Genomic DNA, 26,754 nt, shown 5'->3' with positions numbered 1-26,754 from the left:
GTTGTAATGAGTGAATGGGTGCACCTGTGCGTGTGGTTACTAATGAAGTATATTTATAGGTTAATTCAATAAATTAGTAATTAAATAAATCCCATCATGCTTAACCTTCACCTCCACACACATCTAACAAAAAATGTTTAGTATGGACATACTGTATATTACAGACCTTACTTGAGGCACTTACAGTATTCTTCTCAATCCTCTCAAGAAATGTTGAAAAAAAAAAAACATTTCAAACCCCAAATAAAGATGCCTACATTAAGAGCTCATTTAAATCTGACATTTCAGAGAGATAAAATGGGATTTTCAAAAACAATTTGGAAGAGGAGAGGTTTGTTTAGGACCGGGCACCATCATCATGCTTTAATTTAGAGCAACGCCGAAGCCTGCAGTGACTGACAGATGGAGAGGCACAGCGTAAACACCCACACGTCAATCTAGACTCCCACAGATGCTCACACAAATCGAGCAATTAAACATTAAAGGGATCTTGGTCCAGATAGGAAATATCTGAAGCATTAAAACAATAAAAAAATAAAACAAATGAGTAATAGCATTTCTGTCCGTTTGGGTGTGATTGCGATCTAAAACATTGTTACTGTTTTTGAGAAATTAAATGTAAAGCACAATGTTGCTTTGTTTATGCCATAAACAGCTTCAAAATCAGACATTTTCTTTTTACAGGTGGTTTTTAAATGTGAGCACTGCTGCTGATGCTGCCTGCAAGTCAAATTAGTTTCTCTTGGCACCAGTTAGAGACTAAAAGAGATGCAACTTAATTCTTTCAACTCTTTTATGGGTAAATGTTAAATGCAATGTTAAAAGCACAGTTCTAGTTCTTTGGTGGTAAAAGGTGCATGGCTTTTACATAATATCCTTTATGGTCTTATCCATAATGCCTTAACAGGCCTTTCGCCAAATTCCCTTCCAGAGTGTCCTGTCAGACCTTACAGGCAATGCCTATTTACTGTAAGCCTTCCCCCAATGCTCCTTTACCTGCAATCACCCTCTCACTCCTCTGACCACAGACCACCCTCGGGTGAAAATAGGGCAATTCTTTGAATCTTACCACAGTCTGGAAGCAGGAGTGAAGCTGGGTGAGAAACGGGGGTTTGTCCTGCTGTGCCAGCACCCTCTTCTCCACCATGATGCACTCCACATCGTCGTCCTGGATCACTACATCTTTCTTTAGGATCTTTATAGCATACAGTTCTTCTGTGAGCTTTAATTCTGCTAGCATCACCTGAAGTAAGAGACAGCATAGACATAGACATGTTCGGTGTACATGAGTAAGACATACAGTACCAGACCAGAACTAAGGACAGTGACCAAAACAATAATAATCTAACATCCAGGTCTGGTTGCTTACACAGCTAATGTCCACTGATGATTCAATAGCATCAGATAGCTAATAGTCGATGATTGCACTGCAGTGTTTGCCAATAATTCTTTCAAATTAAAGATCTTAAAGCTAAGACTTCTCGTGGCTAGGGAGAAGCAGACCTGTCCGAACATTGCTACCTCCAGCTCTTACCAAATTCCTACCTCTTTATTTTCATTTTCAATATCTGCCTCTTTGTGACAAAGTCAGCCTGCATACTGTATATCTCAATTTTGTGCATGATGAAGTTTTCATTTTTCTGTACTAACCTTCCCGAAGCTTCCCTTCCCCAACACGGCCAGAAAGTTAAAGTCGGTGAGTTTGACCTCGTTGAGATTAATGGAAGGCAAACTAGTGCTGTCATCAATTGGGGTGACGGCCTTCTTACCAGGACCAAGCCTAGCTTTCTGCGTACATAAAAAAGTGTACAGAGAAAAAACAGAGAAATTAGCTGAATTCACATATCATCCTAACTCACCTCATTCATGCGTGATCAAGGAAATGGTCTGATTAGACAAACTGAAACGTTGGTACACAGATTTACCCTGTGGTGCTCTTGTTGACATCCACCGACACCTGGGATGTGAGTCGTCTTTACATTCAGGAGGAGGGTTTAGCAGATGACAGAGGGAGATTCACCAAATGGGAAGTAATCAATAGTACCTTTTCCCCGCAAAAAAATGGTCCTACGTACTGTAGAACTTGCGAGGAGCAATGAGGCTTTTATATTAAAAACGGTTCTATAACACAAAGAGACATTCAAAGTGCCAATGCTTTTTTGTGATCTAATCGATGTAGCTAACATTGTGAGATGCTTTGAAAAGACATTTTAGAAGGAGGGGGTTTTGGTTCATTCATTCATTCATTTTCTACCGCTTATCTGAACTACCTCGGGTCACGGAGAGCCTGTGCCTATCTCAGGCATCATCGGGCATCAAGGCAGGATACACCCTGGACGGAGTGCCAACCCATCGCAGGGCAACACACACACTCATTCACTCACACAATCACACACACTACGGACAATTTTCCAGAGATGCCAATCAACCTACCATGCATGTCTTTGGACCGGGGGAGGAAACCGGAGTACCCGGAGGAAACCCCCGAGGCACGGGGAGAACATGCAAACTCCACACACACAAGGCGGAGGCGGGAATCGAACCCCCAACCCTGGAGGTGTGAGGCGAACGTGCTAACCACTAAGACACCGTGAGGAGGGGGTTTTGTTTTTTTTCTATTTTTTCAGGACGCAATGTTATTTTTGCTTAAACAAATTTAAAATATATAACAATACTATTAATAATAACCTTTTTTTTATTATAAAAAAAAAAGCATCCATTCTGAAAAGCCCCGTTGGGTTCTTTTAAATAATCCATTCAAAAAACGATTCTATGAAGAACCATTATATATTTTGCGTTTCCATACATGAAGCAGATAATAGAACCATATTAGTTTCTATATAGAACCACTCCTTTTAAGCGTGAATTAAAATTCAACCTGAACCGAAATATAACTTGATTCTTAGTGCCAATTCTACCTACTAGTTGTATAATGCTAATTTACAGTAAGATGGTACAGTATGTCATACGTTTGACATCTAGCCATTTTTCCAAACTCATACTGATCTCTCAGTGGCAAATCGAACACGTGTGTCATGCATTTTATTGGTTGCGTTTATATTGATATTGAGACAATAATGAGATTCAATGAATGGAGCTCATTGAAAAAACCTTACCTCAGGGTTAATCTGAGCAGACAAGGATGCATTTTGGATGCAAAGACAATGTGGTAGTGTAACACAGACTGGCAGGCAGAACACTTGCTTTTTGAGTCTAGTCTTAAGCTAAAATATTTAGAATGAAAGACTGGAGCTTCAGCATCTCCACATCACCACCCATACCCGCCTTTACACTTTCCTGTGTTGGGACACACACAGGGCAGCACTGGACTCCAGACCCACGGACGATTTCAGGATTTCATTTGATACAGCCGTGGATTAATGTCCATATTCTTATATTTTTGCTTTTGAATAAATTTTATGGCTCAAGGTGTCTGAATTGTTGCAGTTCTTTTATCTTAATCATCAAACCCAGATCCTTTGATAAGCTTCACCTTGTCTAGATAGTAGACATTAGCCATGTACGTCAAATTCTTATTTTAAAACCTTCCTCATTCCTTTTCCCAATCTTTTTATACTGTTTAGGCAAGGAAACGATCTCATAGTGAAAGGTCCACACTCTTGCTTGCATTAAAGGAACATTTCCAGCCCAAATGGTGCAAGCAGAATTCACAGAATTCATGTGTTGTGCTGTTTTCATGTTTAATGCCTGGTACTGGACAAAGTCCACAAATACGTCATGCTACCATTGGGAATTTGTACTACAATCGACCAGTCCTGATATCTAATCACGGATGTATAGGTGAATAATATTCTTTGACTGGAGTGTCCCTTTAAAACGCCTCAGACTCCTGAATCCTTTCATCAGGTAATTTAACTTGTATTGCCTTTCTCTTTCTCTGATAGCTGTACTTATGTACGATGCACTTAAATCGAAGAAGGCTTCAGCTGAATGCCCGTTATGACGATGTTACATAAAGCGCCCAAATCTGTGACCAGAGTTTGATTGATTTTGCATTCATTTCTGTGATCACAAGACATTCACAAGATCCTGGACAGATTCTAACAACAGATAAGATCTCTGGATTTTTCTCTAGCTGCTCTGTAAGTCATTGCTGAAAGACTTTAACGTCTTTAATCTACAGTGAACAGTGAACTTGTGTTGGCGGCGTTCAGCAGGCAAAGAAATGAACCTGTCAGGCAGCAGACATTTACACACCCTACTGATTCAATGCCATTATTAGTGTGTTGGTAAACAGCCTCATCAACGTGTCATTGTCTGTGGAAGCCATCTGGATCTCAGCACAAATGCTAAGAGTAATACCAAGCAACTGCTGCTTTTTAACCTCGACATGAAGAAAGTTTTCAAAGATTTAAATAACTGGCATATTTGTTTTTTTTTCGCCATTCAGATCAATGCAAAGCTCCAAAAAAAGGGCAGCCAGAAAGCCCTGAGAGGCCATGCAGAATCGCAAACAGCCATAAACTAACACATGACATGACAGCATGACATTTTGTGTCTCACTCACTCACTCACTCACTCACACTCACACTCACATAGACGAAGATCTCTGGTCTCTAGTAGAGATTGTAAAAGCTCTAAAGTGTTTTGATTAGTAAGACAGTTAAAGCTGAGGTCGTAACCTGTTTGCTATCATGATGCAGATCAAGCTGAACTCCAACCCAAGACCAAACCAAGCAGCACAAACTCTTTCTCTCTCTCTCTCTCACACACACACACACACACTCTCACCTTTTTACGGTCTCCTATTGTTTTACCCTGCAATCATAGGACAATTGTATACATATAAACACACACACACACACAATTTGATTTTTAATACAAAATAAATAACCAGATGCATGAACTTGTCTGTACATCCATACGTCCCCGCCAATGAGTTGTTGCTATAGAAACTGACCAATCGGAGCCAAGAATTCTAAACAAGACATCAAGCTACAAGCTTGCACACATGTCACAGTTGAACGTCTTCAGACTTTGAGGAGCTCTTTGTTCATGGAACTTTGTTTATGGAACACTTCCAATGCAAAGGCTGACATCTAGTGGACATTATAAAGCTTCACTCTCTCGACAAACCTATTGATCTTGAAATGTTTCTCTCCATTCCACTGAAATATGGCTTTCGTTTTACTCACGTGGAAATGATATGTATTTCCACACAATATGTTTTTTAAATAATTAACAGTTCTGAGCTTCTTTTTGTAGTGCAAATAATGACCTGAAGTGACTAAAGAAATCTCATATCTATTCATTTGTTCCAAATGTCTTAATAATTAACTTAGAATTTTAGACTTTAGACTTAGAGTTTTGTGTTTGCTATGCAGCGTATTGCTTTTTAATCTGCATCTTTGGTTAAATAAATCCCTTGTGACGGTTGTGTGTAGTTAACCGTTACGTATCTGTCATGACGTGTGTTTATGTCTGTTCTTATGTACGTTCTTTTGTTGTGTTGTTTCAAAAGAAAGGAATGCACGAGCGTGTACTCGGAAGGAAGTACGAGGACTGCTGTGTTGCCATGGAAACAGGCAGGCAAGAAAAGTTTCAGACAGATTACTTCCTTAGAGAACTCTTTTGGAAAAAGCCACAATTTGGAATAAGACACGTTGATTGGAAGTGTTATGACCCATCAGAGAGATTAAGAGAAATCAATTTCACCAGTGTTACGGTCATGTACGCTGCCTGATAATGCACCGAATGTACAAGTGAACAAAATGTAACATTAGGAACGTTCCTACAATATTTGTAGTCGTAGGAATATTAACACATGGTAACAGGTTTGCAAAACATTGTAGGAACGTTGTTTCTAGAACCTTTAAAAAACACTACAGAAAATTATAGTTCTAGTTCTGATTTCTTGAAAATTTCTTTGTGTAGCAACGACCTAAATGCAACATGTGATGGGGCAATACCATGCGTGTGTGTGTGTGTTTACCTAGATAGCATTGTGTTGACATTTGAAGCCCCATAAGCACTCTGTATTGCCCTTTATCATTCAGGCCTGGGCATTAGATAGCAAGTGGCAAAGCCCTTTACGTGCTAGTTCCTCCAGAAACACGGTCCATACCTCTGCTGTTTCTCTTGGCTGAAGCGCTCTATACTGTAAATATGCTTGCGAGTGCAAAACCTGATGAAAGCAAAACAAAAACTGACGATGATTCATTCAGTGAATTTGTTGATTCTTTATTAATCTGATAATCTGTATGTATATGTGCCGTATGCAACACCTGAAGGGCATTAACTTGTGTTTTTTCTTCTATCAGAGCTTTTTCTCAGCACCTACAGTACATTGTCTTCAATATAAAGGCACTTAATCATGTTTTATTTACCGTTAGGACATCCCATACTTTTTTTTAACAGTTCTTAATGGCCCTTACAGTGTAAGGGAGTTGGCTGAATGAAGTCAGCAGCACATGAATATTGCCTTTTACTTGATGTGCCTTTGAAAGACCGCTTACACTTGGAGATATGCTAGGGTTTGTGTGATACATGATTTTCTCTCTCTGCCTGCTAGAATTTTCTGAAAGCTTGCACTTTTGTCCTAATATATTGTTTACACAACCAAGTACCGGATCTACAGTACATTCGATTTTTAGCGTAAATATTAACACAATCTGTGCACTATTCTATGCCAATTTTTATAGTATAAATAGTGTGAGTAATGTAGTGTGTTCACACTGAAAAATCCAGGATGAAGAAATACCTGGATGATACAATTATTTTAAAAAAGTGTGGAATGTTGGACACTTCATTTACTTAAAGGTGGGGTCTCCGATGTTTGTGAAACGCTTCAGAAAATGAGTCGGGACGACAAACTAAACAAAAATCAAAACAAACGTGTAGCCAATGAGCAGAAAGGGGCGGGGCTTGTCAATATGGGCGGAGAGAGTGTTCAGTGCGCATGTGTGACATTAGCAGAAAGCGGTTTTAACATTGACATGGAGGATAAAAACAAAGTAAGAAAGCGAAGAAAGGCTTACGATAAGGTAAGAAGTAGGACGTGTTAATATAGGATCAGCTTTCCAGCGCTGGAGAGAACTGAAGGAGCGGGAAGTTGGCCACATATTCACAGATTGGAGTTTCCTGAGTCAATAACTCCTGAGCTAAACGCTGTTACTACACAAATAACACAAGTAACAGCGTTTAGCTCAGGAGTTATTGACTCGGGAAACTCCAATCTGTGAATATGTGGCCAACTTTACTTAAGACGCTGAGGCACTTTTTTCCCTTCTCGATAGGTGAGTAACGTTGGTTTTGCTTTGTTTCACAGAACTAATATATGCCTTTGTCCTTTGCATGATTCTGCTTGTGTGACATTTTTGCTTGTTTGTTTATCTGCAATCGTATTGTTCTTCCCTTCAGCTATGATAAAGACATTTCTTTCCATTAGTTGCCTGGGTTACGTATGTATGTGTGGGCGGAGCTATCAATACAGGGGTGGGACCCATTTGGGTTAGGGGCGTGTTTGTTTTAGTGATTTCAAATGTCAACATTGGTTTTCAAACAACGGAGACTCTGCCTTTAACATACGAAGCTTTGTTACGTAGTGGAAAAGGGGCGGGGCTACTAGGCACTGAGCCTGGATACGGAAAAATTTCAAGATAGATGACGACACACCTGTGGATAAAACAGCTCATAAATTACTTAACACTGTTTGATTTATTTTTAAAAATTTTACTAATTCACTTTATTCTGCTTAAGCGAGTGACGTCCTATTATTTGTCCTTGATTTCTTGAGTTCTCATTAACTTGGAAACGCTTGTATTTCTGGTATGATAAGAGACCATTAGTGCTCCATTTGAGACAATCCAACCCTTCTAAAATCCATCCAAGAGACAGTAGAGTATTATAGTTATTATAAGAATAATAATTATATATTATATTATATAATTAAATAAAGTATTATAAGACTATTGTAGTGTAAGTGCATAGTGTGTAGTAATTATTTGGGACACAGCTTTAGACTTGCAGCACATAAAGTATTATTGGTGTCTCTTTACTTTAACTGGATTTAACTGGATCTAATGATTATGAATCCTTTCATGCATCTTCAGACCATAAATCCAGTGTTCACGCTGCCAAAAACTAATTTAGGTTTTATTGAAAAAGTGAGAATCACCGAGAACCGGACTGGAAAACACTGCATTAAAAATTCAACAGTATCAGATTTAATTGGAAATGTACATTATTAATTCAAAAGAGGAACACTGAAACATATCATGTGCAATTTTTTAATATAACGTAGATATGGTAAATAACGGCACATGTGGTTACGTCATATATATGCAAAAGATAAACGAGTTTCGGGACTCATGTACTGTAAATGTAGGAATATTAATATTCATTAAGGTACATAGTGCCATGAATTAGTGCATTCCACTAAAAATCCCTTCCATTTGTTTATTTATTTTACATTACTTGGTATTAGTGAATGTTTTAATTGAATTATATTAGTTATTAATTAGTTTTGAAAACAGTTTTCAATCCGCGTTTGAGCGCGCTGAGGAAATGTTAGCGGTTAGCGGTGTTTCTTTGATAAAAAAAAAAAAAAAAACTGATTAAAAGTATTAAAAAGTTGTATTAAGTGTATGATATGCAACAATATTACTGTTAAAGTGTTTGGTTATCTTGGTTAGCTTTTTATGCATGCATGGATAAGATTTAGTAGATTATTTAGTAGTTTTAGAGAAGTTAGCCTGTGAATGTGTACAGGTGATAAAATTTCAGAAGACAAAATAAACAGATTTCAGTGCTGTACTCTGTTCATTCCATGCAGTCAGGCCAATAAACTCTCCAGATCAGCAGCGGACTCAGTTTCTCAGTTCATCTACACACAGAACACAACGCAGATCGTAGCGGTGGTCTTGGATTTTTGGAGGGATCGGCTACATAAAGCTCCTGCTGTAGAATTTGACAAAAAAAAAAAAAAAAAAAAGCATTACTGCTCCAAATTGAATCACAACAAGAAGAGAGAATGAAAGCAGCACCAACACAACACGCTGTATTGTGTTTGTCGCCGCACTAACTCTAACCGCATGCCTTAGTCATTTCTAGATAATACATGCATTTGTCTTCATGTTCAATATGTCTACTCCCAGCCGATGTTTACGCTGCGCAGATGAAATATTAAATGCAGAGTCATTGTTTAACGTTGATGGAAAACAAAGCTACGCTACCGCGACCCTGAAAAATTCACACAGAACGACGAGGAATAACAACCGACTTGCGCTTGCATGATTAATGGCCTTTCTTAGCTTCGCGGTTACAGATGATGAAAAACGATTCTGCCAGGATAAATAGCTTTCCTTGAGGAACTCAGACAAATAAATTAGTCCTCAGTTTACTTTCTACAAGTTAAATGAGAACTAAAGAAACGTAGCGCAGATAAAAATGATGAAAGTAAACAAGATAGAAATGGCAATTGGATTTTTTTTTTTTGCGCATCACAAAATACTGTTTACTTAAAAACAAACAAACAAAAACAATATCATTTGCTTTGTTGTACTTTTTTTTTTTGTACTGATTATCATACACAGGGTCATAACGAACCTGGAGCCAATGCCAGGGGACTCAGGGCATACTGTAAGAAAGTAGGACACCATGGACCTACTATGCATGTCTTTGGCCTGGGGAAGGAAACTGGTGTATCCAGAGGAAACCCTCAAAGAACCAAGACATGCAAATTCCACACAGGGGGCAGACCCAGGAATCAAACCCCCAACCCTGGAGGTACAAGTAAAATGTGCTACCCACTAAACCACCGAGTCATAACATGATGATATAAACTCTAATGATATAGTTTACATATTTGTAATCAGTTTCATAGCCAAAAACTGCAGAATCGTCTTAATTTGGAAATAAACAAACATGAAGTATAACAATCTCAGCCTTTCATTTGTTATTCTTTTCTTAGGTCTATGAATACACCTGATGCTTGAGCAGAAGAAATCTGAAATACCTTTTCACTTGTGTATATTCAGTTATCCAATCAGCCAATCACATGGCATCAGCCCAACACATAAAATCTTGCAGATACGGGTCAAGAGCTCCAGTTAATATTCACATGAAAGAACAGAATGAGTGACTCTGTCAGGACTCAGCCTGGACTGTGGCCATGTGCTTTTGTTTACGTTCTGCGTTCACGTGTCGGCCCCGCCCTTGTCTCTTCCTCCCCGCTTCTGAACTCCTGTTCCTGATGTTTCTGATTGTGTTGTCTACAACTGATTCGTGTTTTTTTTTTAGTTAATAAATCCTGTTTTCGTTTAGCTGTCCTGCGTTTGGGTCCGCGTTTGGGTCCGCGTACGTGACAGACTCTGACCTTGGCATGGATGTTGGTACCAGGCAAGCTGGTGAGTATTTCAGAAACTGCACTTTTAATGCAAAAATTCTCAAAATGGTGCAACAAAACAAAAACCATCCGGTGAGCGATAGTTCTGTGGGCTCTGTTGGTCAAAGAGGAGAAAGGCCGGACTGGTTCACATATACAGTAACTCAAATAAGGACTCTGTACAACTGTTGTACGTGGAAGAACATCTGAGAATGTACAAATCTTAAGGTGAGTAAACATCAGCAGCAGAAGACATGGTTGGGATGTGGTAGCTCAGTGGTTAAGGTGTTCGACTACTGATCAGAAGGTCATTGGTTCGAATCCCAGGTCCACGAAGTTGTCACTGCAGGGCCCCTGAGCAAGGCCCTTAACCCTCAATTGCTCAGGTGTATAAACTGAAATAAAAATGTAAGTCACTCTGGATAAGAGTGTCTGCTAAATGCTGTAAATGTAAATGTAAGACCACATCAAGATCAGTTCGTGTTGTCCAAGAACAGGCGGAAAGGCAACATTTTTCAACTTCTAGCCAGTTTTATTGGACCTTTTCTTAGTTAGCTACATAAGCTTTGTATTTGTTGGGCAAAACTAAAGCACCAAACTCTGGTGAAATGAATACAAATTATGCAAATTGCAGACTTTCAGGTAGGTGAAAGGAAAGAAAGAGAGTCGCTAAACTGGTAATATTATTCAATAATTATTGAAGTATGCATTTCCCCTTAATATATAAGGGGTTTCACAATATTTTCCAAAGATCAACGAGGCAAACACAACTTGAACAGTGGCCCAAAGTCCAAAAAAATATAATAGTAGTCTGTTTAGTTGTGTTGTTTAAGTAATTTATGAGAAGCAGAATAAGAGAGCTAACAAAAGTCCTTGGTTCTGTCTCCTCTGGGATCCAAATCAACATCTGGATTTCTTTAAAGCTGTTTTGTGACATTGTCTATTATTAAACATGCTTTACAAATAAAACTGGATTGAATTAGATTCTAATACCAGTATTGGATATCATTTGGCTTTCACATTTCTACATTTTTCCATCTAAGATGTCAGACCCATTAAACCAATTTGAGAAAGAAAGAAATATTTCATTCTGCACTGCACTGGTAGACACTGCTTTAAGATCTTTGAGAGCCGTGAATGGAAGACAGATAAATGTTAGATAATCAAAGCAGTAGAGCGATCAGTTCTCACCTCAAACTTCTGCCTGAGCTCCACGTTCCCGTCATCCTCCTCAGGAATGGGCACGCTGTAATACTCGCCCTCTTCCTGGTTCAACAGTTTAAACCTAGTACAAACACACACAGCACTTTATAATCAAAAAGGCTTGAGCAACAGTATAAACATACACACATCTCTGACACAAGTCTCTCAGACGCACACTTCATATTAACTAATAGGATGTGATGCTAAAATGATTGTACACAATTATATTCATTAACAGGATTGAATGAGGAGGTGCACACACACACACACACACACACACACACATATATAAAAACACTATCCTCACCATCCACATGCTGAACACTTTATAAGCTCGGATACTCCAAAGGACATTGAACCCATGAAGTCATTCCTAGTGGTTCTGTCCCAATCCCAAATCTCCACAGAAAGCCTGCGGTCCTTATCTGTTGGTTTCAGCTTACTGCCAACACACACACACACACACACATAGTCACACAAAGGGATACAAATACATACATAAGCAGAATTTAAAACATGTGGTAGTAAGTATCTTGTCCGTGTCCGGTACTTTGAGATATCGATACTGCCCTAGAATTCATGACACATGTACATATAGTGTAAACAAAGTACACTAGAAGTGTACTGTACATTCTTTCATGATGACTTGGCCTTTAATGTGTTGAATGGGCTGGTTGGTTTTCACTCACAACGTGAAGGACTCGTTCCAGGTGGGGTTGAGTGAGGAGCGGATTGTCCTGGTCTTCTGCTTGGTCTCGTTTTTGGGGTCAGGGATAAGCTTAAGCTTCACGTACGGGTCAGACAATCCATTAGGGTCCATCGGGATCAGGTTTCTAGCCTCGCCCACTGCAAAGGGTTAAAATGAGGCAACTAATGAGCACAGAACACACGTCTATGTCACACCGGGAGACAGAGAACTATATTTAGCTTTAGCTCAGTTCATCTTAAAACTTTGGATGGTTGTGGCTGACCTATTCCCTATGGCTCTTATTTACACTCCCACCTGCTGTCAGGAGGATCCCCAAATACAGTGAGGACACAGAGAGGGAAGCAAGACTATTAAAGGCAAGCCTTTGTGAAAATGAAATTTATATAGATTTCCACCTTCCACAAATGTATCAAATCTACCAATAAGCAACACTCACTGATTTTAGTTGAATTCCATTGTGTAATTTTGTGACAATCTGTAACACAATTTTGAAACTATTTCTTGGTTAAGGCCGATCTTTACAGTTCTAGTACTTGATTGAGCTCAATCTTTACAGTCCAAAATATTTACAGTCCTTTACAGCTCCATTTCTTGATTGTGTCCAGTCTTTGCAGTCCTAGTTTTTAATTGTGCCTAATCTATGCAGTCCCTAGTTCTTGATTGTGCCCAATCTTTACAGCCCTAGTTCTTGATTTGTTCCAGTGTTTACAGTTCAAATTCTTAATTGTGCTTAATCTTTACAGCAGTACGTCTTGACTGTGTCCAGTCTTTACAGTCCTAGTACTTGATTGAGCCCGATCTTTACATTCCAAAATCTTTACAGTCCTTTACAGCTCTATTTCTTAATTGTGCCTAATCTATACAGTCCAAGTTCTTAATTGTGCCTAATCTATACAGTCCAAGTTCTTAATTGTGCCTAATCTATACAGTCCAAGTTCTTAATTGTGCCTAATCTATACAGTCTGAGTTCTTAATTGTGCCTAATCTATACAGTCCAAGTTCTTAATTGTGCCTAATCTATACAGTCCGAGTTCTTGATTGTGCCTAATCTATACAGTCCCGAGTTCTTAATTGTGCCTAATCTATACAGTCTGAGTTCTTAATTGTGCCTAATCTATACAGTCCGAGTTCTTAATTGTGCCTAATCTATACAGTCCGAGTTCTTAATTGTGCCTAATCTATACAGTCCCGAGTTCTTGATTGTGCCTAATCTATACAGTCCGAGTTCTTCATTGTGCCTAATCTATACAGTCCCAAGTTCTTAATTGTGCCTAATCTATACAGTCCTGAGTTCTTAATTGTGCCCAATCTATACAGTCCTGAGTTCTTGATTGTGCCTAATCTATACAGTCCCGAGTTCTTAATTGTGCCTAATCTATACAGTCCGAGTTCTTAATTGTGCCTAATCTATACAGTCCGAGTTCTTGATTGTGCCTAATCTATACAGTATACAGTCCTGAGTTCTTAATTGTGCCTAATCTATACAGTCTGAGTTCTTCATTGTGCCTAATCTATACAGTCCTGAGTTCTTAATTGTGCCTAATCTATACAGTCCTGAGTTCTTAATTGTGCCTAATCTATACAGTCCTGAGTTCTTAATTGTGCCTAATCTATACAGTCCTGAGTTCTTAATTGTGCCTAATCTATACAGTCCGAGTTCTTAATTGTGCCTAATCTATACAGTCCTGAGTTCTTAATTGTGCCTAATCTATACAGTCCTGAGTTCTTAATTGTGCCTAATCTATACAGTCCGAGTTCTTCATTGTGCCTAATCTATACAGTCCCAAGTTCTTAATTGTGCCTAATCTATACAGTCTGAGTTCTTAATTGTGCCTAATCTATACAGTCCGAGTTCTTGATTGTGCCTAATCTATACAGTCCAGAGTTCTTAATTGTGCCTAATCTATACAGTCCGAGTTCTTCATTGTGCCTAATCTATACAGTCCCAAGTTCTTAATTGTGCCTAATCTATACAGTCTGAGTTCTTAATTGTGCCTAATCTATACAGTCCTGAGTTCTTGATTGTGCCTAATCTATACAGTCCTGAGTTCTTAATTGTGCCTAATCTATACAGTCCGAGTTCTTAATTGTGCCTAATCTATACAGTCCGAGTTCTTAATTGTGCCTAATCTATACAGTCCGAGTTCTTGATTGTGCCTAATCTATACAGTCCCGAGTTCTTGATTGTGCCTAATCTATACAGTCCGAGTTCTTGATTGTGCCTAATCTATACAGTCCTGAGTTCTTAATTGTGCCTAATCTATACAGTCCTGAGTTCTTAATTGTGCCTAATCTATACAGTCCCGAGTTCTTGATTGTGCCTAATCTATACAGTCCTGAGTTCTTAATTGTGCCTAATCTATACAGTCCTGAGTTCTTAATTGTGCCTAATCTATACAGTCCTGAGTTCTTAATTGTGCCTAATCTATACAGTCCTGAGTTATTGATTGTGCCTAATCTATACAGTCCGAGTTCTTAATTGTGCCTAATCTATACAGTCCTGAGTTCTTGATTGTGCCTAATCTATACAGTCCCGAGTTCTTAATTGTGCCTAATCTATACAGTCCGAGTTCTTAATTGTGCCTAATCTATACAGTCCGAGTTCTTGATTGTGCCTAATCTATACAGTATACAGTCCTGAGTTCTTAATTGTGCCTAATCTATACAGTCCGAGTTCTTGATTGTGCCTAATCTATACAGTATACAGTCCTGAGTTCTTAATTGTGCCTAATCTATACAGTCCGAGTTCTTAATTGTGCCTAATCTATACAGTCCGAGTTCTTCATTGTGCCTAATCTATACAGTCCTGAGTTCTTAATTGTGCCTAATCTATACAGTCCTGAGTTCTTAATTGTGCCTAATCTATACAGTCCTGAGTTCTTAATTGTGCCTAATCTATACAGTCCTGAGTTCTTAATTGTGCCTAATCTATACAGTCCGAGTTCTTAATTGTGCCTAATCTATACAGTCCTGAGTTCTTAATTGTGCCTAATCTATACAGTCCTGAGTTCTTAATTGTGCCTAATCTATACAGTCCGAGTTCTTCATTGTGCCTAATCTATACAGTCCCAAGTTCTTAATTGTGCCTAATCTATACAGTCTGAGTTCTTAATTGTGCCTAATCTATACAGTCCGAGTTCTTGATTGTGCCTAATCTATACAGTCCAGAGTTCTTAATTGTGCCTAATCTATACAGTCCTGAGTTCTTAATTGTGCCTAATCTATACAGTCCTGAGTTCTTGATTGTGCCTAATCTATACAGTCCTGAGTTCTTAATTGTGCCTAATCTATACAGTCCGAGTTCTTAATTGTGCCTAATCTATACAGTCCGAGTTCTTAATTGTGCCTAATCTATACAGTCCCGAGTTCTTGATTGTGCCTAATCTATACAGTCCGAGTTCTTGATTGTGCCTAATCTATACAGTCCTGAGTTCTTAATTGTGCCTAATCTATACAGTCCTGAGTTCTTAATTGTGCCTAATCTATACAGTCCTGAGTTCTTAATTGTGCCTAATCTATACAGTCCTGAGTTCTTAATTGTGCCTAATCTATACAGTCCGAGTTCTTAATTGTGCCTAATCTATACAGTCCTGAGTTCTTAATTGTGCCTAATCTATACAGTCCTGAGTTCTTAATTGTGCCTAATCTATACAGTCCGAGTTCTTCATTGTGCCTAATCTATACAGTCCCAAGTTCTTAATTGTGCCTAATCTATACAGTCTGAGTTCTTAATTGTGCCTAATCTATACAGTCCGAGTTCTTGATTGTGCCTAATCTATACAGTCCAGAGTTCTTAATTGTGCCTAATCTATACAGTCCTGAGTTCTTAATTGTGCCTAATCTATACAGTCCTGAGTTCTTGATTGTGCCTAATCTATACAGTCCTGAGTTCTTAATTGTGCCTAATCTATACAGTCCGAGTTCTTAATTGTGCCTAATCTATACAGTCCGAGTTCTTAATTGTGCCTAATCTATACAGTCCGAGTTCTTGATTGTGCCTAATCTATACAGTCCCGAGTTCTTGATTGTGCCTAATCTATACAGTCCGAGTTCTTGATTGTGCCTAATCTATACAGTCCTGAGTTCTTAATTGTGCCTAATCTATACAGTCCTGAGTTCTTAATTGTGCCTAATCTATACAGTCCCGAGTTCTTGATTGTGCCTAATCTATACAGTCCTGAGTTCTTAATTGTGCCTAATCTATACAGTCCTGAGTTCTTAATTGTGCCTAATCTATACAGTCCTGAGTTCTTAATTGTGCCTAATCTATAAAGTCCTGAGTTATTGATTGTGCCCAATCTTTACAGCCCTAGTTCTTGATTGTGTCCAGTGTTTACAGTCCTAGTTCTTAATTATGCCTACTCTTTACAGTCCTAGTACCTGTTTCTTTACAAACTTTACATGTTTATCGTCACAGCCAGTCTTCATAGTTCTAGCGCTTGTTAAACCCAGTCTTTCCAGCTCTCCCTCTTGGTTACGCCATTATTGCTCTAGCACATTGTCACAGCTGTAGTTTGTACAGCTTTAGTTCTTGATCACAACCACTGTTTACAGTTTGATCTGTTGATCTCATGCTGTTTTTAGCTCCAGTCCTTATGGCTCTAGTTCTTAGTTCTTGGATCTTGTTATAAATTAGTATTTATGGTACTATATCTCCAGTGAAAAGTGTACTGTACTGAAGACACACATTTACTGTGTCACAGCAGGAAATTGTACACTAGCACACACAAGTGGAAAAACAGAGTCAGACTCTCAAAGTAAAAGCAAGCTCCAGTTTTCGTTTGTTTCTGATGAATGTGAAATCATGTAGGTCAAGGAACATAGACACATTGCAGGAAGGAAACAGAATTGTTTGGTATACAAATGCAAATGACAAAAACAAAACACAACAACACCAAGCTCATGTTGTACACTCAGGTATATTTTCCATGTGAAATGCGGATGTGTGTTACGATGCAGTCACTGCTTGTTGTCAGGTACAGTTGAATGTCCGTAGTGTGTGATTGCGTGAGTGAATGAGAGTGTGTGTGTGTGCCCTGCGATGGGTTGGCACTCCGTCCAGGGTGTATCCTGCCTTGATGCCCGATGACGCCTGAGATAGGCACAGGCTCCCCGTGACCCGAGGTAGCTCGGATAAGCGGTAGAAGATGAATGAATGAATGAATGTATTGTGTGGTTGACATTGTAGGTATGCATATAGCTATACTGTACAAATAGTGACATGTGTCAAAGTGAACAACATTTTCCACAAAACACGCTGCACCATAGCATTAGAACTTAAATTACATCTGCTTATAAAAATCAGTATAAACAAAAAACATGTCACTGTAAAATCATCACTGTTTATGTCATGTTAGCTGACACAATTTAAGCGTACAATACTGTATGTGTTGTCCAGGAAATAATAGTCACTATTCACAATTTCCTGAACTCTAATGTCTTTTTCAGGAAACGCAACATGCTCTGCACAGTCGTTTGCCCAAACCCACACAAAGGTTACGTTTTGCATATTTAAAACTTCCTACTGAAAATAGGTTAATGCAAAGTAGTGCTGGCTTGTTAACCTTTGTTAAGCCTGTAATGCACAAAGCCACGACACACATAATGCAATAAGTACACACGTGAGCAGGAATTGTGAGTGCTTGGAAAAAAATCTGTATGGAGGAGTGATGGCTGCATGGTTAAGGCTTTTTGAGTTCAAATCCCAGCATCACCAAACTGCCATTGTGAGGTTTGTGAGTAAGCACTTACAATTACATTTACGGCATTTGGCAGACATCCTTATACAGGATGACTTACATTTTTAACTCGTTTGATACAACTGAGCAACTGAGTGTTAAGGGCCTTGCTTAGGGGTCCAGCAGTAGCAGCTTGGTGGACCTGAGATTTGAACTCACGACCTTCCCCAGTAAGCACTTAATGTTGGAAATGCTTCGGTTGAATAAACAAAATGTAAATGACTACAGTGCAAATATGCACTAATATATTGTAGTGTAGCATGGTTTGACGTGACACAAACATGACACTGTGTATACATGCACGTTGTGGACAAAATAACACATCCATATGGACATGCATATGACGTAGAAGAATGAAAATATTATACAATATAAAAATACACATATTAAGTGTGAACAAGTTTGTTACTCTTTTAACTCTCCGTCATAATCAGAGTTTATTTTTGGTCTTCTTTTTTGTCTCTTGTTCTTTAACCTGGTTCTAATTTTTGGTTAGTTCCTGTATTTACGCTCTACACTCTAGTCTCCTGCAACCGGTTAGTCCCAATCTTTAAGGTTATATAATTCATGGTGAGTCTCAGCCTTTAAGGCTCTAATTCTTGATTTGTCCCTGTTTTTAAACTCTAATTTCTGGTTAGTCTCAGTCTTTAAGTGTTTCCTGTCCTTAAGGCTCTACTTGTTGTTTTGTCTCGGTCTTTAAGGACATTCTCTTGGTTTGTCCAAGATTGAAGACTCTAATTAAATGGTTTTGTTTTGTTTTGTATTTTGATTTGTTTTACTTAACTGCTTGATAATCTTTGTTTTTAAAATTCTGATATCTTTTTAGTCACCGAATCACAGATATTAAGGTCATAATTGTTTCTTAATCTCCATATTTATGCTGTACATCTTAATTAACTTTTATCAATTACTGGTTCCGATGTCTAAGACTCCAATACTCGGTTAGTCAAAACGATTTGGGCTCAAGTTCTTAGTTATTCCCAGCATTTAAGGCTCAAATTGTTGGTTAGAATCAGTGTGATAGGCTCTAATTCCTGGATACTCTCAGTAATTAAGGCAATTAAGGCAACAAAGTAAATTTGAGTTAATTCCATAGTTTAAGGCTCAAATTTTCATTTCGACCAAGATGATAAGGCTTTAAACCTGCCTAATTTTTTAAAACTCTAAATACTGTACTTGATCTAGGTCTAATCTCTCAATCTCAGGGTGTCTTAAGATCTCTAGGTCTAACTTATCGTTTCAGAGATTCATTCTTGATTCTCATCATAAATGAGAATTAGAGCCTATAACACTGATTCTAACCAACAATGCTGGGAATAACTAACCGAGTATTGGAGTCTTAGACATCGGGACCAGTAATTGACCAAGTTAATTAAGATGTACAGCATAAATATGGAGATTAAGAAACAATTATGACCTTAATATCTGTGATTCATCAAAATATTAGAGTCTGCGAATCTGAGACTAAAAAGATATTAGCATTTTAAAAACAAAGATTATCCAGCAGATTATCCTCTGTGTTTTCAGAGGTACTGAGGTCCAAAATCTGTGGCTTTGAATCGATAACAAATTAGCTACCAAAAAGACGGAATTATTAAATGAATTCTGGATTAAATAAGCAAACAATAAATAGTGCTGAAAGAATATTTTTATTTACATTTTTCCTTTAGATGCTTGCTTCAGTATCCACCCTGCCAAGAAATATTGAGCTGGGAGAAATCGCTATGCTAATGCCGGATGTGCCTTATGCTAGCAAGGAAATATATATATATATATATATATATATATATATATATATATATATATATATATATATATATATATATATATATATTAATCTTTACATCTTTACACACCTGTAAGTGAGAGAACATGCAGACAAAAAAAATCTCTCTCAATGGCCTTAAATGTTAGCGTTATCCTACCAACAGGAGGTGCTCTATCCTTTCGTTTCCTTAGAAGTACTTCATTCAGTGCACTTCACCCCTCTCCTCCCTCCCAGGTCTCTTTGCATTCCCTCTATCTGAGTTAATCTACGCATACCACAAATTCAAATTTGTGGAGAAATGCAGCTAGCCAACTATAAAGTGCCATGTTAACTTTATTAGTGCCATAATAATAAACAAACAAAAAATAATAATAATTACTAATAGATCACGAATAATTGCTACATAAATAATTACTCTTGTTTATTGTATGCACGTATATAAGAGTAGATGAGAGTTTTATGTGTATGCTAATGAGTCAGTCTTCATTTGCTTACATGACAACAAGGGATCCTGGGCTGCTTTCCAGCTACATCACTCTGTAACACAGCTTCACACATGACACAGCCTACAGTACGTTAGCCTGAAGCACACACACTTAAGCCAACCCTTAAGGCAAGGAAGGCATACATTACAAGTCAGACACCACATTACAACTGCCCCAGAGTTAGAAAAAAAAGCCCAGAGACTCTAGAGACTCATTTCTGAAATATTTGTCATCTTTCTTGTCTAAATATGGCATAAAAGCTGAAAAGTGTTAGTGTGATGACATGTTAAACGCATTAAAATATTAAAGGCTTGATTTGAATAGCATCTGAGTACTTATACAGCTCAACGTCATGCACACATACTCACACACATATAGACACATAGTGTTCCTGCTAATGTGTGATGTGCTGCTACTTGACTAACAGCAGGAAATACATTAGCATTATTAGGTGCTAAGTGAGTCCTGAACAGCATCAAGCTGCACTCAAGAACGAAAACAAGTCCGAAGCATGGCGACTCTGGGACTCTCTGCGTGTGCTGAATCATGACAATTAATCAATTCTTCTTCTAAAAAGTAGATGATGCTGATTGATCATCGTAAGACTTGTTAATGTGGTATTCAGTAATATAAAATTAGATTCCCTAATGCTAATACAGAAGAACAGATCTGCCTATGAAGATGTGTACTGTATAGATACGTGCAGTTGAATATACGTACAAATAACACTTTTGCACGACTGTTCTCAGAGAAGGGGTGTAGATTCGTTGATTAAAAAGCTGGTCCACCAGGTTTTAAGAGCGTTTTCTACTATCCTTCTGAATCAAACTTAGCTGTGTCCCCAAATGCTGTCAAAATTTTTAAGGCTTTAACTTTTTGCTATCAGTAAGAGCTGCAGCTGTACGTCTTGTTTATTTGTAAATGTTAAGGGTCACAGCTAGTCTAACTCCTAAAGTCTTAACGCTTCTTAGCATTTGATTTATTTATGTCCAGTCTTCAAAGTTCTACCTCTCAGTGGCTCTAAGAATTTATTCGAATCAGGATTAAAAGCTTGTTCTTTTGGTCAGACCCAAGAGTTAGGGCGACTTCTTCTCTTTCCTGGTTATGTTGACGTGAAGGCACGTTTGAAATGGCCTAAATTGTGGCACTATAATTCAACTGTGGGTGTAACATTGTAAAGGAAAGAGTGTTTGTGCTAACACTTAATACAGTATTATATCTCTTCAAGCATGTCTGGGATTCACATACTGTACAGATAGCTATATTTAGATATTTGGCAGATCCGCTAGCTGATAGTGTATCTCATAGATTTCTCTACCATATGGCTGGTATGGAAACCTGTTAAGTGTTTTGTAGCACGAATCGAGATCTGAAGGTGAAGAGAAAAGTAGCGAAGTAAAGTTTTATATTTAGAGGCAGCTCTACTATCAGAAAGACAGAATGAGTTGCTAGATTGCTTCAAAGCTACAAGGTGCCAAGTCATGCAGCACGAAAGCTGCTGCCAACTTGGTGCACAAGAGCGAACAACTGGAGCATTCAACAGAAAACAGTGACAGTGGAGGAGAATCTGCACAACCTGAAGTGCCTGAATGAGCCTTTATTCGAATGTTTACCGTAAAACAAGGCTTGCTTGTTGACTGCTTGACAGAGTGTCTGTCTGTGTGTGTGTGTGTGTGTGTCAGAATGTGACATCGTGCTGCACTTTGACTCCTCTCTATAAAATCCTCACTGGTTTGGACTGACCATGTGTAGTTTCTTTTTTACTGGAATGTATTTTGTATTTTTTTACACTCTCTATAATTTGAATCTACTGTATTATTATTTAGTGGTGTAGAACACTTTGTCTTGTGTAGAACACTTTATTCCTGATATTGAGTACTGAAAACCTGGCAACCTTCTTTATATTGCAGTTATCTAGCTGTTGTACCTCATGTTTCGAGCATAAGTGTTATAGTGTGGCATATAATCTGATATTTGATTGGTTCAATAATAACTTTTATTATTACTCTATTAATTTTATATGTATTTTTATATCATGTCATTATTTCAGTCACTGACAGCTAAGTTTAGTATCTACAATTGAAGCAAAAATCAGTCTATAAACATAAGCCATGTTAGCTAGCTAACAAGACTACAGTGAGACATAAAAAGCGTCGACATAAAACAAGCGGATGTTCTTTAAAAGCTTTGGAAACTAGCTTCAGGCGTAGGTTTCATTAGTACTGCCGGTGATAAGCAAGTGGTTTGAAAAGGATGTGTATGCTATGTGTCATACTGAGACAGAAGCTGGATGTGCATGGGGCATAAACCTTTGAGACAAAGGTCTGGTACTGATAGCAACATTTCATAGAGTAACAACCTCACTTGATACCGCAGATTAATGTCGAGAGCATTGTACTCAAAGAAAATAAAACGTGTAAAATCCATCCATGGAGAAATGTGTGTGTGTGTGTGTGGGCGGGTGTGTGTGTGTGTGGGCGGGTGTGTGTGGTCTGTGGCTAAAACAGATAGAATGTAAGAGTTTACCGACAGCACCATCAACCCACAGTGTAAGCTTCACTTTAGACACTCCAGGGTTGTTACTCTCTAAAGCTTTCGGGAAACGTTTCAATCAGATAAGAACAAAGTGTACGCTGCTCACTTCGAGTCTCAAATGTTCTCGTTTGTTTGTCGTAACCTGGAAGTGACCCGGGCCTAAAAGGAATTAGAACTCAGACTTAAACTAACCTGCATTATTTTTCTCTAACAGAGGCTGTGAATGTAGATCTGCGAATCCTGAGGATTCGTTCGGCATCGGTTCACCAAAACGGCAGAGCTGAAGACTGCAATTTCGCACCACGCTGTGGAAAATCTACAGACAGTTGTGTGTGAAAATCCAAACGCAACAACCTGGCACCAGCATCCACTCAGTCATGCTCAAAATAACTGAGATCACACAGAATTTCCCTATTCTGATGTTTGATGTGAATATTAACAAAAGCATAATATAGATAACAGGTGTTCCTATGAAAGTGGCCGGTGGTGTGTAGGACAATTTTCAGTATTATTGCTGTAGAAAGATATTTGTATATGGTATAGGCTACATACCTGTATATACATGACTCAAAAGACGTCTGCGATAATAGACAGCTTGCTTTGTCAACAAGTACAATGATTATAGTACACACACACACACACACACACACACACACACATACGTGCGCACACGCATCATTTTCTAATAACTCGCCACACAAATTACCAGCTTGAACAACTTCATCTACACACAACCTCCCAGCAGAATTCCCCTCTCGTTTTACACACACAAACACACACACACACACAGTTTCACTGGTCTATTCTTACATCCATCAGTTTGACACGTTGCTAATGGCATTTTGTCCCCCAGTCTGCAAATGTCAGTCACACTAAATCACACCACACAGTAGTGTTTGTGTGTGTGTGTGTTCATACAGTAGTAAGTTGTATACTGACAGGCCTACAGTGATACTTAGCCCAAATGCTGGATGCTTATTGAAATAATGTTTCCAAGAAATTGTTCTCCTTAGGGCACTCCCCAAGCACACACACAAACACACACACAAACACGCACACACACACGAGGAATGGAGTAAACAGTGTGTAAGGTCATCGGCAGTGACTCCTCTAACCTTATAATTTCCCCTTTGGTGAAGCATATGTGTGTGTGTGTGTATGTGTGTGTAGATATACAAACTGTTCATCATGCGCTGCAATGTAAAAAGAAAGCTTTCATAAATACATTGTCATGTAATGATGCATTCAGATTAATAAGCATTTACTTTTACAGGAAATTCGACTGTTCGAATTTCTAGATTAATGTTCTGAAAATTCTAGTCAATTGCTATATGTTTGTGTAGTATCTTCATTTTGTGCCCTAAGTAAGTGATATATAAACATACTCAAAGCTAGAGATAAGAAGCTATAGTGCAAAAAAACATTAGCTGCTGTTGCTAGGTAACAGGTTACCTCCATGTACCTTTCAATAGTCATATTGAACTGGAAGTCTATAGAGATGCTGGTGTTCCTGATGAAATCTGTTTGCTGATAAAAATCGTTTCTGATATTTTGTGATCCGAATATAATTACACTCCCATGCTGCTGAATGCTTGATTCTGATTGGCCGTTCAATCGTTTTTCCATGTCGATATATGATCATTTCAGGTTTAACAACTTACACAGAGAAGTGTCGTACAAATCGGTCTCACGGGAAGTTAAAAAAACATCCGCATTCAAAGTTTCAGCATCTCCTATACACCGAATCTCCGCGTTCAGCCACAACACACTATGGATTTTTAAATGAGATCCACATGCATGTTTGTAATGTAATGCAGAATTTCACTGCTTTTTAAAACATATCGAGGGGAAAAGCACATTGATTTTCATGACATGCCATTAAACTTACGAGACTCATGAAACATCCTCTTCACCGCAAACACAATAAAATATCCACAACTCAATTCAGTAGCCGTGCTACTGCACCGTGCTACTAATTTACTACATTCACTTAAAAAGGGAGAAGGTGTATAAACCCTAGACATATGATAATATTCTGTTCAAAGCATATTTTCTCTGTGATATAGATTAGACTCTATACAGACTTATTTAAGGAAACTAACAAAAAACAAAACGTAATCATTGATACGTTAAAAGAATTTTCAATATTGTTTCTGTGGATCTCGTTTGTGTCGTGTTTGTGTTTTTGTTCATCAGTTTGTTTTGTCTGTTTAAGTTTGTTACGTCTGTGTGCCTCTGAGGCACTATAATCATTTCAACTATTACTTTTGTGTAAGGGGAAAATCTTCTGTTGGATGTTAGCAAATTCTTGTAATTTTCACACCACATAGCAATGATGTACAACAGAGTTTCAGAGCCAAGATACAAGATTTTGAGGAGGAAAACAACATAGATGAAAATCAACACAGTTCACAAGAGCTGTATATATTTAAAAAAATCATGTAATCATTGATATGGTTGATTCATTTCCTGTCCGAAATTGTCAAATTTTCTGTCAGCGCTGTTTAACTCCTTCTATTTACATTTAATGTTCTTGTTCCTGTTCTCGCTTACATTATGTTACAAACAGTTGCTCCCTCACCATCTTTTCCTGTATTCTAAAAAAGTTAATAAAACAAACAAACAAACAAAAAAAAAAACGCACAGCTTGTCATTTTAAAGACAAACCCGGCTGCTGTGAACAACTCTGTCCTGAAGTCTTCTGAAGACAAATCTCTGTGACACTCTACTGAAAAGTTACAGAAGCGTCTCCTAACAAAAAAACTTTGAGTCAGCGGTTATACTTTTTTTATTTGTTTAACAATAAGTAAACTATAGAAACAGTAACGGATTAAAACAAGCATGTTCATGTAAATCTTGAGTGTCTCATCCACACCTTCTGACCAATCGGATTTGAGGGTAGACTTTCTTGTTAATTTTAGGGATGTCATCAAATCCTGGGTTGTCTTGTTTGACGTTTCACACTATTCGTACGTTACCCGGGATTAACAATTAATCCTGAGTATTTATAATCAGTCGTTTTACACTGTACATACCTAAACCCTTGCTTAACCTATTCATTTGCATAGTTGCGGAATCTATAACTGTGACAGGATAAAAACAGCACACGACTGCTCTAAACAACAGCTTGTCTTAGGTTTTTATTTTATCAGTCAGAAAAAAAGACGTCTTCCTTTTGCACTCAAACAGGTGTTGTTATTTTTCACAGATTTCCAATATATTTTTTTTGGCCTTTTAAAGTTTGTCATGTAGTTGACCAGGCGCTAATTTTTCAATCAAATACTTGGATATTTCTGACTCCATCTGGTTTGCCTTGTACTGAACTCTGATCCTAACTGGATCCTATGTCTCCTCTTCACTTAATTTAATTGATGGTTTTCTGCCATTTAGACATTTTTTTCTCCCCTCAGCAAACACGTGATATGGGGCTCTGGTCAGATTCTGACTAGATGTCTGTTTCTAAGCATCTATCTGTAACATTCAAACACCACATCAGTTCACACTGTACATGTTTGGCACCTCAGTGTGGAATTTAATCTAGCTAAAAAGTGATGCTAATCCATGCCTCGTAATTAAATAAAGCGTGAAACGTTCCTCTACCTGAAGCAGGGTTTAGAATGATAGCAACCCGGGGTTAAGCTCTGTGTGAAGATCTCTTTTGCGATACCAGTGTGAAGATTCTAGTATGGCTTTGAAACTTTCAAGGCCTGCACTCAATATTTAAGGACACACTGTATTTTGAATATAGAGATAAAATCTATTAACCATCAAAAACGTTTTCTCATTAATCCTTTATTAAAAAAACAATCCCATAATCTAATAATGTTAGTGAAAACATTATCTGCAGTGTATTTTGCGTTAAATACGTAAATTGCTGCCCAAACTTTTATTTATTCTGTGAAGTGCAAATAAATTTACTCCAGCATGTGATTTATGATGAGTTTGTACAGGTCAAGGAGTAGGTGCTGTGT

General features: G+C 38.1%; 1 protein-coding gene and 1 long non-coding RNA gene across 3 annotated transcripts in view; one reads left to right on the top strand and one right to left on the bottom strand.

Moving 5' to 3' along the window:
• prkcaa (protein kinase C, alpha, a) overlaps positions 1 to 26,754 on the bottom strand; it is a 165,562-nt gene that overhangs the window by 38,599 nt on the left and 100,209 nt on the right. The window contains exons 1-6 of one of the 2 annotated variants that reach the window (XM_060868682.1): positions 22,976 to 23,297; positions 12,238 to 12,394; positions 11,856 to 11,990; positions 11,537 to 11,630; positions 1,651 to 1,788; positions 1,070 to 1,243 (exon numbers count right to left, since the gene is read on the bottom strand). In XM_060868682.1, coding sequence (XP_060724665.1) covers positions 1,070 to 1,243; positions 1,651 to 1,788; positions 11,537 to 11,630; positions 11,856 to 11,990; positions 12,238 to 12,394; positions 22,976 to 23,042 — 765 coding nt within the window. In that variant the 5' untranslated portion in view covers positions 23,043 to 23,297. Of the gene's footprint in view, positions 1 to 1,069; positions 1,244 to 1,650; positions 1,789 to 11,536; positions 11,631 to 11,855; positions 11,991 to 12,237; positions 12,395 to 22,975; positions 23,298 to 26,754 lie in introns of those variants that run through there. The other variant, XM_060868681.1, reaches the window with a different exon arrangement.
• LOC132844848 (uncharacterized) lies at positions 3,766 to 10,062 on the top strand. The gene is made up of 3 exons (XR_009648370.1): positions 3,766 to 3,867; positions 9,555 to 9,747; positions 9,932 to 10,062. It is a non-coding gene; the product is annotated as an uncharacterized LOC132844848 (long non-coding RNA).

Source organism: Tachysurus vachellii, chromosome 4 (assembly GCF_030014155.1).
Source record: "Tachysurus vachellii isolate PV-2020 chromosome 4, HZAU_Pvac_v1, whole genome shotgun sequence".
Lineage (NCBI taxonomy): Eukaryota > Metazoa > Chordata > Actinopteri > Siluriformes > Bagridae > Tachysurus > Tachysurus vachellii.
This window is presented reverse-complemented; position numbering and strand designations above follow the sequence as displayed.